Genomic DNA, 15,237 nt, shown 5'->3' on the forward strand with positions numbered 1-15,237 from the left:
TAATGTCCTGTTTTCCAAGTTAGGTTAAAAGGTTGCCTATGAAGTACAGAAACATACCCATCTTAAAAGCACTGATTCATTAAATTCTCTAATTAAAGTATATTTCAGCCAGAAGGTCTGTTTATAAGGAAGGTTTTCATCAGTGATTCTTTGTTTCAGTCTCTTAAGTTATCCTCTAGGAAGGTTATGAAGATTTTAAAATTATCTCTGAAGCATTTGATAACAGAAAAGAGCTCAAAGGGAAGGGTTAAGGGTTAGGCACAGAGTTTTAGGCATTGGGTGCTGACTCAGGTTAACAAGATGCTAACATTACAACAAAGACCAGTGGTTACAAGTTCTCAAGAGGGTCTGCCTTTAAATCCCATTTCTACTTAGCCATGTGACCTAGAGTAAGGGAAATTCTCTAAGCCTCAGTTTCTCCACTTATAAAATGGCAGTGGTAGTTCACTGGGTTAATCCATGTAAAGTTAAGTTTAGCATATAGTAAATATGCCATAAATATTAATTTATGTTGTGACAATATCCCTTTAATAGCTAAGGAAAAGTATCAGTGCTTATACCCAATGCTCTGTAAAGTGTTTTGGAAAGAACGTGGTCCTGGTAACCATGATTAAAAATTACAGAGAATCTTAGACATTTCCAGCATTGAGCCCAAACCCAGACCTGTGATTTGGGAACCTAGTTTTCTTAGCATACAGTGCTGGTTAAGGAAGTTGTGCCAGAAACTGATACCATAAAAGCACATTTGCACATTTTTTCACTTTAATTCCCCACTTTGAAGCCATCAATATTTTATTGCTCAATAGTCACACCTTGAATGGAGAATACAGATCGAACAGACCCACATTTAGCATATTCATCTGTAAGCTGAAAATTTTTTTCTAACAAATTGGGAAAACGTTAAAGAAATAGCTTTTAAGACAACATAAAAGTATACTCTCAGCTAAGAGTCTAAACGGAATAATCAACATTTTGAAAAGTAAATGGTAAGGATCAAGATAATTTTCTTTTTGACACCTACTGATGACAGAAGTACAGGAATAAATCAGGACCTCTCTTCCCACATGAAACATTCTTTCTGATATTTTTAAAAAGAGGTAACATCTTTTAAAAATTATTTTTAGTTAGGTGGCATAATTATAACAAAACATTTTTTTTCTGGTCTACAAAGGATGTAATAGTAATTTAAAAAATAAAAAAAATTGCATGGGATTTGAGCATAAGAGTCTCAAGAGCAGCAGAGATTAAGTTAAAGAAGGCAGCTGCAATATGACAAAAGTTCTCTGAAGATGTGAAGGGAAAAGATCAACAAGCAAAGATTTAGAGAAACTCCCTTTTCTTATTCAGTTAACTTTACAAAGGGAACTTAATTCATAACTTCAATACATAATACAGATATAAAACTCAATTTGACAAAATGGAAAATAGCTTTAAGGTCATAAATATGGTACTCACATATAATCAATAATTTACTAATAATAACTTAATAATTTATACTACTAAAAATATGACATTCATAATCCTTTAATGTTTAATCAGTTTTTCAACAAGTTGCTACTTTAAATTAATAATTTATTATAATAAACCAACAGGGTAATTTTATTAATTTTTTACCATAGAGTTCAGATAACTGCTATTGACAAGTTTGGATTATTTAATGAAAAGATACGCTCTTACAGGTAATGTAAAATACTTATCTGTTCTAAAACCAAAACATTATACTCCCATGGGCTGCAGAAATGATTATTGTGCTAAAAGGGTTGAAAATGGTGAGCAGGATAGTAGGAAGGAGAATGTTCCAATTTTCATTTTAGAGGCAAGACCATGCATGTTAGAACACTGATTCACTGTAACACAACCATACCATTTCAAGTACATTATAGAATTTTCATCAATTAGGTTTTAAAAATTCCAAGTAGAAAAATGTAATTTCAAAATATGATCAAATAAATTTCAATATTCAAAAAGTTCAGTCCCCATTCAGAAACAGATAAACAGTATATTTATTAAATGAGTTAAGACAAATAAACTTTACAAATAGACAAATAATAAAAGGCTCAGTGGCTAAAATAGATGGTAAGCATCATTTAAAGGAATCAACACCATCACGGTATCTCAGTTGGCTTACACGTGTAAAAAGAAATTTTCAAAGAGCAATTTCACAGAAATGAAGCCAGTTTTTTTTTCTTATAAACAAATCACCATTTCTTGGTTCAAAACTGACATCTGTTATGAAAATTACCATATCACATATTTGTAAGATGACAAGGAATAACTCATCTTCAAAGTGCAAGTAAGTCTATTTACAACCACAGAAAAGGCAATGATGAGGAGAAAAGGATTTTTAAAAAATATACAAAGATTAAAAACATTTGGGGTGCAAAATTAAACAATTTTTTGGTTAGAGGATAAAAGAGAAAAAGTGATTGAGTTACAGATGCTGATTTCAGCGATACATACTATATAATGGGACCCACGATCTTTAACAGCTTGCTTTCATTTTTTCTACTTACATAATGCTCTGGAAATTTCTGGTAGAAATTACAGTGTCTCAAAAAGAGAAATACACAACTAAGCATGTCTTGCTACTACTTCATGGATGCCATAAGACCCGTTTATGGATTCGAGTTGGTGTAAAAAGCCATTGCCTTGAGTTGAAAAATGAATACTGTAAAAGCTCAATACAAATCCCCCAAAGCACATGCACTTCTAAATCTTCTGGTAATTACATTCATATTTAAGCATAACCAAAATAAAAAATAAAGCTGAAAACATTTCCCTTTGCTCTATTCCCTATGCCTTGTAGGCTCTCCGTTGATAGGGTTAATTTCTAGAGTTGAAAGGGTTCTTCAAGACAGTCTAGGTCCACCACCCTCAATCAGGGTAAATGATTTTCCCAAGGTCATGCAGCAAGTTAATGGCAAAACCAGAACTAGAAACCAAATCTTGATTCCTAGTCTAGTATGCTTTCCAGCATATCATGCTACCTCTTTTTACAGTATGATTCACTATAAATACCTGATGAATAAATGTACAGTTTACAAATGCTGACAGAGCCAATGTTTCTAAGACTTGCAGAGGAACACTGCAAAGAACTGATGGTGAGAAAAAGATTTCCCCCCACCCACCAAAAATATCAAGCACCATCAACTAAATGTTTCTTTGCTGGGTCAGCACTTTCAGATGTTGTAGTAGTCCTCGTAAACTTTATGTCAGCCTGAGGATTGAATATCCGGTGAAGCCTGGTCCCTAACACAAGGCAGTTCCTAAAGGGTAAAAAGACAGAAGCAAAAAAAGGTAGACAAAAGAAAGAATTATAGAGCTAAAGAACCCAATTGGCTGAGAGATGGGCATTCCAGTATACGGTTAATTTATTAAATCTAAATATGTCTTTTTAGGAACTTTTCCATCTTTTCTTAAAATCTCAATGATCTAATCTGTTATTTGGCCACTTAATAAAAACAAACGTACCAAAGACAATGATGATAATTAACTTTTTTTAAACTGAGACTATTTTAGACAAACCTAATTCTATGATTAACATGTCAAATGGTGAAATTCCAATAATTTTCTTAACCTGATTCTATTAGATTACCACTAAGTAATTAAAGTGGTACTTCACAGGGCTGTTACCATCTTGAAATTTATTCCAGTTGTGCTTAAAGAGACAGACTGATGTACCACATATGCAGAACTAAGTAAAGAAGCTGGAATTTCTTTAAAAAAAACATTGCTGTGTATTTATTTAATAAAAGGGCACATTGATGTTTACAAACAAGTTTTGAAAGCAAAAGGAAAACATGTATGCTTGACTTATTAACCTTTTTCAAAATGCCAACAGCCCTCATGCTGTATGAAGGTTTCTAAGGATTTATTAGAAAAATCAACACAGTTCACTCACAGTTCACCAAGACATCACTGAACTAACATGTTTAGACAAAAACAAAAAGGACTAAGGTTCTCTTGTAGCTTGATTTAATTTGATTTGCCTGAAATAACAAAAGCATTTCAAGCATCTTTCATTATGTAGTTGATGTCCCGCATTAAACAATCTACTAAATTCTGAACAAAAGGTTATTAGCAAGTTTTTCAAAATTTTTAAAAATTAAACAGTTGTTTCAAAACCATTAAGTAGTAAATGTATTTAAGAAACTAATTAGGACAGATGCCATAACTTCATTAGAACACCACTGCTCATATTTTTTTGTTATGTTTTGTTTTTGTTTTTTTTATTTAAACAAAGCATTAGTGTTATCTATTTGGCTATTAGTATTAGCAATTTATCTACAATATTTAACAAGGTAAATTGTAGGCAAAAATTTAGTACAGTTTCAATAGAAACACCCCTTTTTTTTCCTGAAAATACAGCAGTATTTGAAGGACTAATTTTACTCTGCATCAGTTATAAGGAAGCTTCCCATCTATGAACAGGAACAAAAAAAGTATCTACAAACCTTGTAAACAGATCTGTATCATTTATAAACATAAATAATCCAAATTATTAACAGCCAACAGCAGAAATTAATCAATTCAATGATCCAGGGCTCTTTTGTCTTGTCCAGCTTTACTCCTCCCTCACTCCCATCATGGATTGAGATAAACTAAAGCTCCACTAATACACTGTTCAGGACCATTCTTAGGTACTACTGATGATCCACAGGTCACTTACGCTGAGTTACTGTTTATCTGTCAGTTCATTTCTCCCACCCCCCAAAAAGCACCCTCAGTCTGGCAGAAAGCTTTGCTTTTTTTTTAAAAAAATAAATCTACATTCGTACAAGTGTGTCTTCTGTTGAAGTCCACAGACAAGAATACTATCTTGTCCGTCACAATATGTGAAAAGACCCAGTTTCAATTTGTTTCTTTACAATGCAGCTAGAGTGTTAACATTCAGCTTACAATCAGAGTGATGTTTCCAAACTATGTAGTGGGCTTCCTGGGGATGAAGAGGTAGCAGACTTGTTCATTTCTATTGTAAGGTGAATTCCGCTGTCAACAGCATTGTTATTTTTGTTGGGAGAGGGTGGAGGACTGGAGTTACGTTTTGTAGGAGCATCATCTTCAGCATCAGTGTCATCAATAAGGGGGATATGAGGCTCTGAATCTTCTATCCTAAACTCAGGATGTGTCATAAAGTTGTGAATTGAACTTCTTGATTCCGGTTTTTCTAACCCTTCATATAAAGAACTACGAAATGCATTCACCACTCGAATCTGCAAATATCAGAAAACACAGAAAGATGTCAGTACACTATTAACGTTAACTTAAAAATGGATTACTTATGAGTTTGAATCCACAAACAGCTAGGTATGAGTGAATCATATTTGCATGTAATGCAGTGGAACTTGCAATACACTGTAAAAAAATGAATATTTTAGTAGGACACTACAGAACAACAAAACCACATACTCTAAGAATTAAGAGGTACAGAATTCAAAGTAATACTAAGAAAACCTCATTGTCATTGGCTAAAAATTTAATAGCCATTTTATAGGATTTTTTTCTTACAGAAAACAAAACAAAACAAAAACTTAACCATACACAAGCTTTGCTGATTTAAAAAAAAAAGAATGTAATTTTAAAAACAATTAAAAAAAGTTAAAGTCAAGCACAAAGGGTTACTACTTATCATGCTAGGAATTAGGGTGTCACCAACTATGAAAAAGCCAAGCAAATATAAGCTGAATGCCACAATGAATTGACATCTACCCCACTAGTCCCTTAATTAAAAAATAAAGACAAAACCCAAATAAATATCTATAAAATGCCATTAAACAGCTATAAATATTTGAGTATATGCCATTTGTCTATAAAATGTTAGTGATTTTCGCTATAATAAAGAGATTAAACTTAAATCAATTTACATACTATAGATTACTGGGAAGAATATTATTAAAAAAACAAAAACAGAAAAAAAATCCCTGAGATTTTTCTGTGAAACATTTTCCAAGAAGATAAAAAATTTTCTGATATTTTCACCTCTAAACACTTAGCTCAACACAATCCCTATCACCTTCCTTCCTGGAAGTCTACTGTATGGATGAAAATAGGTTAATGTGCAATCAAACTAAAAAATATTACTGTATATACCAATATTAGGTCTCACTCAACCAGCAAAGACTTAAAAAAAGATAGATTTAAATAACTGAGCACCCACTATAGATCAAACAGCATTTGCTTTTGCTTTGATTCTAATAAATCTTGTTTAATAATGAAAATATCATTTATTCATAATGTAAGAGATGTAACGGGAATTCAAGAAAAAACATGTAGTCATGAAAATCATCTCATAGAACAATTATAAATTTCTACAAATTTATGGACATCTGAATGCATTTTTTTTTAAATACATAAGGCAGACTTTTGGGCTATAATCCCATTTCTGACTAAAAATTCATCTCTCCTTCAAAGATGTCTTCCTTACTTATCAAGCCCTGTCCACAGGCTGCTTCTGTCCATGCTTTTTTTGGCTATTATATACCGAGAAAGAGCACAGAGCCATCACAGAATTTAGGGGTGATTTCCAGCTCTGCCACTTAATAGCTGAGGAATCTTGGATAAACTAAACCTTTCAAATTTTCTCAACAGCAAAATGGGAAAATAACAATGGTACCTGCCTTGCGGGGTCATTAGGAACTTTAGTTATATGGGCACAGAGTCTGAACAGTGTTGGCTCACAAGTGCTGGGTATGTATCATCAATACCAGGGCTTCTCAAACTTCAAAACATGTAAAAATCACCTGCGGATCTTGCTAAAAAATGCAAACGCTGATTCTGTTGAGTCTTGAGACCCTGCATTTCTAACCAGCTCCAAGATGCTGCTGACACTGCTGGTCCACAAACCACACTTTGAGCAGCAAGCATCTACTCTACATTACCTCGCAACTTTATCATATGCTATTTCATAATACCCTATTCATGTGTTTATACCTAAGTTCCTTAATTTGACAGACGAATAGCAGCAAGCACATTTCATTTTTAATTTGTTTTATTACTTTTATTACCCCTTTACAGAGATGTAAAGTGTTTTATATGTGGTATGTAAACAATGCTTGCTAAATATATTGTTATAATCATTACAGGAGTGTTTTATTGTAAAGTCCTCCTGTAATTCACATTTTACACATGTGGACATTTAGCAAGTATCCTGACTGCCCTAACATTTATTTAGTCTTAAAAAGAATAAAAATAACCTCAAAAATACTTGTTTGTCAGTGGCCAGTAGGAATGGAGAAAGCAAACTAGAGAAAGATTTAATAAGCAGACCAGCCAGCAAACTTGAAGAGTGATGAGTGTTGTGAACATGACCCTTAAGCTGTCGCATGCCTGACTGAGTTGCTAGGGGTGCTGTTATTGGAGCTATAGAAACTGTTAAGTTTGCTGCTGGTTTTTCTTTGTTTTTTTTGTATCAGTCTGGGTGGAAGGAAGTGGTGAAAAACGCATTTTTTGGAACTTGTTAAATTGGGCTAGCTGTGGAAAGTCCGAGTGAAAACATCCAGAGTTCAAGTTACAGATCTGGGAGTTAGCAAAGCTCTAAGGGTAGCATGTAAAAAGTGAGAAGGCAAGGTTGGTAAATGTGTGCACATACACACCAGTGGCTGGTGAAATCAGACTAAAACTTCTTTTTGACAAAAATTTTCAATACTGGTAAGAATTTTTCCTATCAGAAATAATTTATGTTAAATTATTCCAGAACTCCAGAACTTGAAAAGACATTAGAGATACTGTATTCTAACCACCTGATGTATCATCAAACGGAGCAACAGAGAGAATGTGCGTCTGATTTGTTAAGGTCACTACTTAAACCAAGAGGGTCAAAACCAAGGTTTCTGGACTCCTAATTCCAGGTTCCTTGGAAATTGATAAAAGAAGAGGACATATGGACATTTACTTTATAGGTAACCAATGTTTCATAAGGTTAAAGTTAACACTTCCTTCCTCTGATTCCTCTTCTTTAGGCACATTTTGCCTGGTGGTCAGTAATCAGCACAGAAATGGGATGGTTCAGTAATGCTCCAAAGCAATACAACTTTCAAAGAACAGTTCTCATATTAGGTTCATACAATAAAGTTTAGATTAACCAGGTGTCACGAACCAGATTATTTTGCTTTCTACTCAGACAAATAGAAAGAAGAAAGCATCCTGAATTAGGTACAACACTGAGTTTAGCTTACGCTCCTTCTGATATTAATTACCTTCTCCAGTGACATTCTCATGTACAGTAGTAACTCTGAAGAAAAGAATAATTGTATTCAGAATAACTTTAGATAAGTAGGAGACTGTAACAAAGAAACATAAGTGGGTAATTCTCTCTACCCATTCTTGATAATCCAAGACTTACTGTTTATTTTATCCAGTCTTTTAATTCTATTCCTTTAACAGCTATCAAAAACCACTATATACAAACCTAGTTATAACTCCTAAAATCATTATAATTAGGAAAAATAATAATTCCTATGTCAAGAAAAATTTTAAAGTTTAATTTTTCAATACAAAAATCCTAGAGGAAAGGGTTGTGCAAGGGTAGTTCAGTGGTACAATTCTTGCCGGCCATGTGGGAGACCTGGTTCAATTTCCTGCCCACACACGTCCAAAAAGAAAAAAAATTTTTTTTCAACAAATGGTGCTGCAATAATGGGACACTCACATGGAAAAACAATGAAATGTGACCCCTGCCATACAGCATACAAAAAAAAAAAGAACTTAGAGGAAAATATTACACAAAGAATATATGGTTATCAAAAAAGTAATGATCATAATCACAAAGTAATTTTTAAAAATTCTGCAAATGGTTATTCAAGTAAGCAATGCATTAAATTTAAGAAACAAATCAAAACCAGGTAATGTGCTATGCAAACCCACTCATTTTTCCTAAAATACACTCCTAAGTTTTATAGCAGAAAATTATAATTAATTGCCCAAAATGTGATATGAAAGGAGAAAGCTCTAACATTCTAAATTATTTCATCACTAGTTGACTTATCTGTACTTACAGAACAGATAGAACAGATTGCCTATTTCCGAAATTTATAGTAATCATCACTTTTACTACATGCACAAACTAAAGGAATTATAACGGTAAAGAAAAAGGTATTTTGCAAAAAGAAAATTCTAGAATGCTTTCCAAAGTTGGGAATTTTACATTTAATTTTCTCAATGCAGAGAAATGGAATGATTGGCAAATGTTTTCTGTAAAGAGCTAGACAGTAAGTGTTCTAGGTTTTCTGAGACATATGGTCTCTGTCACAACAAAATTCTGCCTTTGAAATGTGAAAAATGCAACAGACAACACTTAAATGCATGAACTATATTCTAACAAAACTTTATTTTCAAAAACAAATGGTGGGCCACATTTGGCCAACGGGCTGTAGTTTGCTGAGTCCTCACTTAAAAGACAAAGCTTTCTTTCGATTTATCCTTTCTAGGAAAGCTTAGCTATTGACTCAACAAAATAATTTACTAAGGGCAGAGACCAATATAAGAAAGATATGTCTTATAAACAAAGAAAAACCACAGAATGTATTCTGTGGATATCTTTAATAGTAAAGTTCTGACTAATAAATGAAGAGGAAAAAGATGTCCCCAGAGTTGCTTCAAGCCTAGTAATCAACAAAGCTGAAATGGATCATTATTTTTTTCCATTTAACAGGGACTCCAGTAAGAGTTCAAAGAAGTCTGAAACCCACTGACATTTCTAAGACTATTCTATATTAAGGAAGGAACACAGAGCAGAAATAAAACCTTTCATTAAACATATTACCACTGCTTATTAATCCTACATATTGGCTGATGTTCTGTATCATCTAAGAGAATGTTTCACCAGCAAAATTGAAAGAAAATTATAATGGCAATATAATTTTTGTAACTGTTAGCATATAATAGTAACTACCTAACATATAAGATATAACTCAGTCCCTGGATGCCTCTTTATGTTCCAAGAGCCCAGAATAAAGAAGTAAACAACTTGATGAAGAAAACTACTACAAATCTTCCTCTGCCACTCTCAAGTTTGCCTCAGGAATGTAGTGCTAGCTAGCCAGGGCAAAAGATCTTTGGCTGGTGTCAGTCTAACTTAAACTTACCTTTCCATCAGCATCTGCCACAAAGGCTCAGAACCACAAGGTTTCATACATACCTGGGCACCAGAAAACAGCCTTGGGAGAAGTGCATGTGAATCTTTAAAACAGAGTCTGTGACTGATCTTTAAGACTGAGAACATAATTAGGCTAAGGAATACAGTAAATATACCTACGGCTAAATGTGATAATCCTCAAAGGAAGAAGAATGAGTCAATTATTTAAAATGTTGCTGAAATACAAATGAATAGAATATACATCATCTGTGAGACAACCCCATCGAAACTAATCATGAGGAAACAATAAAAAAAATCTATAAAGCACAAAGGATATTTTGATGGCTAAGGGAGAAATATGAATATGAACTATATATATCACATATTATGGTATCAGAGTTAAATTCCTTAGAGGTGATAATATGGTATGGTTACACAGGAGACTTCTTATTCTTAGAATGTACATACTGAAGTATTTAGGGGTCCAATATAACATCTGCCACTTATTTTCAAATGGTTCGGCAAAAAAAAAGGTATGTATTAATATTTGGATATAGATGGAGATAAAGCAGCTGTCATAAAATGTTAGTCACAAAATGTTAGTAAGTGGTAAACCTAGGTGAAGAGTATTCATATATGAATCTTCCAACTTGTATGTATGATTGAAGTTTTTGAAATTAACAATTTCAAGGTAAGGAGGGGACTTAAAGGCTGTCTTACTTTGGCTCCTTGGCATGTTGATGAACAGACCTTCCCTTCCCTCCAGCCCCATCAACTCCTGACATTTTATTACTCTTTTAGTACTAAACTATATCACCAAGGCCTAGCATGCACTGCATACTTTCCTCAACTGACAAATTCCATCAAGAAATATCTCAGGAGTTATTTCCTTTAGGAAATTTTCCTTGACTTCCCACGTGGGTAAAGGACTAACCCCTATTAGAATATTCTGTGCTTCATAGTTCTTAAGATACAGAATTTTCCAATTACTTGTTTGCTTCCCTCAGTAGACCGCAGGTTCTAGAGGTTCTAGCACAGCCTTGGCATATTATAGGCAGTCCATAAATGTTTGTGGAACAGAGTCGAAGAAATACCAACAGTGGGGGGTGAAGGGCTAGGTGGTAGGAAGCCCCAGAGATCCTGGTTTAGTGTAAAATCCACAGATAAAGGGGAGGCAACTGACATGTACTGTACCAGGCATAAGGCCAGGCAATTTAACTTACCTTTGCCATCTCATTCAAGCCGGTATTATCAAATTATCTTTATAAAGATACATATATGTTTGTAAATTTAATATCCTATTTAGTATCACAGGGTCAGTTTTTCCTTAGAGCACTTGTCTATTCTTACACTATATCATGCTGCCTCTACTTATTAACCACGTGACTATGGGCAAGTCATTTAAACTTGAAATCAGTTTTCACATCTGTAAAATGGGGACAGTTCTTGTTCTACTTCTTTAGCAACATTGTTAAAAATATCAAATGAAATAACTAAACTCTGAAAACTAAAGCCTTGTGAAAGTTATTCATTACAAAGTATGTTACCTCCTCTGACCTCCAGAAGGGCTTCTAAAAATTATTTAAGCAAACAATGAACAAGTAGGCATTGAATAAATGTTCCATTTTTTTTTTTTAATCTCGCCTGAGACTCCACACTGATGCCTTTCCCCAAACAGCCCCAGTCCGGTTTTGCAGCCCATCACGCCCCTTGCCCCACTCTCACATCTAAGCTTCATAAAGCATTTAAAAGATGCTTTTTTTTTCCTTTTGAGGAAAGGACTGAAAATAAAATTACGTCAGTGTTGAGGTTCATAGAAAGAAGCCATGAGGCTATCATCTCAGGCCTCAGCTGGACAGACTGGTTTAGAGCAGAATGTTAAAATAATGATTATCCATTCAGTCGGCAGTTACTGGGCACCTGTGATGCACCAGCATGGCTGCAGCCGCTGGGAAAACAGCCAATAACAAAACTGGCCCCAGATGCCTGCCCTGGCTTCTCCCTCAATTATCCTCTCTCCAGCTTCTGAAAGTTCCTCAATGCTTAACTGACTGGAGACCAAATGTGGATAGGTCTCTGCCTAAGACAAGGTTAACCTTAGGTGTTGCAGCAGATTCCTTAGGTGGGGTGGATATGTTACATATCTTTAGTGCCCACAACACACCAAGAATCCACCATAAAATCAGATCAGGATAAAATAATTAGAAGGCTAATTTTAGGGAGCTTGCCATTTTCTGAAAACCTGGAAAAATGTTATTCGAGGCAATTAATGGAGATTACAGACATATAATATCAATTATTAATTAATAGTACAATTTTTCTACTTCTTTTGAAAACAAGATTTCAGAGCATTTCTTATCTAGTCTGCAATTTTAAATTAAATGGGTTATACAAAATGAAAAAAACAAAAACATGTAATTTTCATAGAACCTTCAAGTTTATATAGGGAACCCCCTCTCAAAAATAAACAAACAAGCAAGCTCAAAGCAAGGCAAGGGAAGTTCAGGCTAAGGAAGGCAAGCAAATGGCACTTTTCTTCTGGCTACGAACTTTCTTTTCCAACTGAACAAGATAAAAGTCAAAATACTAAATTCATTTTTAGCTTCAAAAATGCAATTTCCTTGCTCTATTAAATCAGTTTCAAATCATGCTTCTGGCAATCATGCAGTATGAACATGTTTAAAGGCATATACTCAAAAATTTATAGTAGTTTCACAAATTCTAAGCTACAATTTTATTCCCCATATTAACTAGGAGTGTTAGCACAGAGACAAGCTCACAGATTTCATATTTGATCTTTGGTTCAATTGTTCCACCTGTTATCTAGCCCTCTAAGAAATAAAACAACAACAACGACAACACTTTGAGGTCTCAATCCACTTTACAAAAAGAAAGCTTTATGAAAAGCCTGAACAATGAATTTAAACATTAAGGAGAAAATGAGAAACGTTAGGTGTGTGAAGTAGGAAATGTTAATTTCATGCACTTAGGAACACACACTCACACCCCACAGTAGTAGAAGCAGTAGAAGAGGAAAACACTACATGTGTAGGGGTAGAAATATTTGTTACATCATGATGCTGGCTGGCGATGGAGGGTTGCCGCCTTAGAGCCCCCTGAATGGAACTTCCACTCTGGAAAGCATTCACTACATCCATCTGCAAGGAATCAGAGATTGTGACAGCTTGCTCAGCAAGAGAGAGAGAGAACAAGAGAAAGGACCATTCCATCTATCAACATATAAAAAGTAAAGAAAAAGGCACTTTTTACAGAGCAGATAAATAGGCAAAGAGTAGCATTTTGAGATGATCGGGGGGGAAAAGCTAGGAGAAAAGGAGCTTAGGGCAGTATCGGCACAGTCTTTCATGAACAGTTAAAACTTTCACTCATTCCAGTCACCAGTACTATTTTTCAGTAAGTTTTGTGGGTTGGGAAGGCTAGAAAGGAAGTTAAGGAGCACATTCAAACCTCCTCCCCAGGTCAAAAAGCCCTTGGTTCCCATCACCTCTCCTACCTCTCTACCAGTCCCATACCTGCGTTTGGATTCTGTTCAGACCTCTAAACCACAAGATCTGGCCACGCCGCAATTCCCTTTCAGCGTGATCAATCTCTTCAACATCCTCTGCTAATTCCTCCTCAGGTATTTCTTCCTTTTGTGTTCCATGACCAGCTTCTTTAAGGAATTTTAAGCGGCTAGTCGGAATTGTTGAAATAAGCTATAACATAGGGGGAAGAATTTTGAAATAAATCATATTAATGCAATTAAACTGATCAACTTTAATATAGAAGGGATTAAAAAGCTGCAAGCATTGCCAACTCTCTTTACCAATGAAGTATGTATGTGAGCTCCTGTCGGTCAAGGTTTCTTTCCCAGAACAAAAAATATTCTTCCGTTAGCTACACATATGATTTAAAGTTTGAAGAGTAAAAAGTCTTCCTGAATGGAAATTAATCTGATTAAAGTTTTCATATTAAGGACACACAAGACAGTAAATTATACAACCATTGACATATTTGCTTTAACTATTATTAATTGTATTTACTTCTAAAAAAATGAAAAACACAGGTGTTCTTATTGGATGGAAAATGAGTTCACATGTCAGTGTTGTAACAGTTCAATGAGAAAAACACATACCAAAAACTGAAAAATCTTCAAAGTTACACCAAAAATAGTTTTGTTTACTAAATGTACTTCTTATTATGAAATGCAGCTATTTATAACTGGATCAGTACTGATTGATAATGACACCAAATAGGAACAGCTGCCCCACAAAACATAAATGATACAAAATCTTAATAAGTATTAGTTTATAAGTAATAATGGCCATTCCCTACAGAAGTGAGAGTCATTAGGGGGAAGAAGTTCAGCCAGACGCAGAAGTGCTTGGAGAACTTCTAGTCCAAACCTCCCCACTTTACCGAAATGAAAGGCTCAGAGTCATGTGAAGTGACAAGTCCATGGAATGACAACGAGCTTAAGTCTCTGGACCACCAAAATCAATGCTCTTTCTACCATGGCACTCTTAAAAGCAATAGACAATGTCAACCAAAAAAGACAAACTGGAGCCTGTCAAGTATGCTGTATTGACAGGGGAATTAGCTCTTCCTAAAGTTAGCCACATTTTGCGGGGAGGTTGTAGGGCTCTAATCTATCCATGAGGAAACATTACAAAATATAATGGTAATCAAAATACAAAGTGGAATCAAGTATATTTCCAACTTAAAAGAAAATCTCTAATAATGAGGTCCTCAAAATGAGTAAGAAGAGAAACCTCAAAACCTAGAAACAATTAAGAAAAACAAAAATAAAAGGCATATAAAAACTGAGCTAAATTTAAGTAAAACCTAGATCTGAATGGTTTACAGAATGATGATAAATTAGTTCACATGAGTTATACACTGTTAATACATGATAACCTTATTTTTGGAAATGTTATAGATTCTCTATCAGCTAGGTTTACAGTAATGGTAATGAGCTTAAAACGAACCATGTATTGCTATTATCACTTCTCTTTAAAAAATAATGACATGCATTTGCAAGTCAGCTACCTATACCTCACCTTTTAGATAATGCTTTATATATGAACATATATATCTATATATATACTCCTAAAGCCATTCAATCTAAATAATCTAAAATGTAATGTTGCCCATTTTTTCCAGAT

The 15,237-nt window shown here is 34.3% G+C and overlaps 1 protein-coding gene across 7 annotated transcripts in view; it reads right to left on the reverse strand.

Annotated features, from left to right (window-relative positions):
• Window positions 1–1,435: 1,435 nt before the first annotated feature.
• ATP2B1 (ATPase plasma membrane Ca2+ transporting 1) overlaps window positions 1,436–15,237 on the reverse strand; it is a 114,956-nt gene continuing 101,154 nt past the window's right edge. For 6 of the 7 annotated variants that reach the window (XM_077111581.1, XM_077111578.1, XM_077111577.1 and 3 more), the window contains exons 20-22: window positions 13,606–13,788; window positions 13,144–13,230; window positions 1,436–5,213 (exon numbers count right to left, since the gene is read on the reverse strand). In XM_077111581.1, the coding sequence (XP_076967696.1) occupies window positions 4,902–5,213; window positions 13,144–13,230; window positions 13,606–13,788 (582 nt within the window). In that variant the 3' untranslated portion in view covers window positions 1,436–4,901. The remainder of the gene's footprint in view (window positions 5,214–13,143; window positions 13,231–13,605; window positions 13,789–15,237) is intronic. The other variant, XM_077111582.1, reaches the window with a different exon arrangement.

The sequence above is a fragment of the Tamandua tetradactyla genome, chromosome 7 (assembly GCF_023851605.1).
Source record: "Tamandua tetradactyla isolate mTamTet1 chromosome 7, mTamTet1.pri, whole genome shotgun sequence".
NCBI classification, from domain to species: Eukaryota; Metazoa; Chordata; class Mammalia; order Pilosa; family Myrmecophagidae; genus Tamandua; species Tamandua tetradactyla.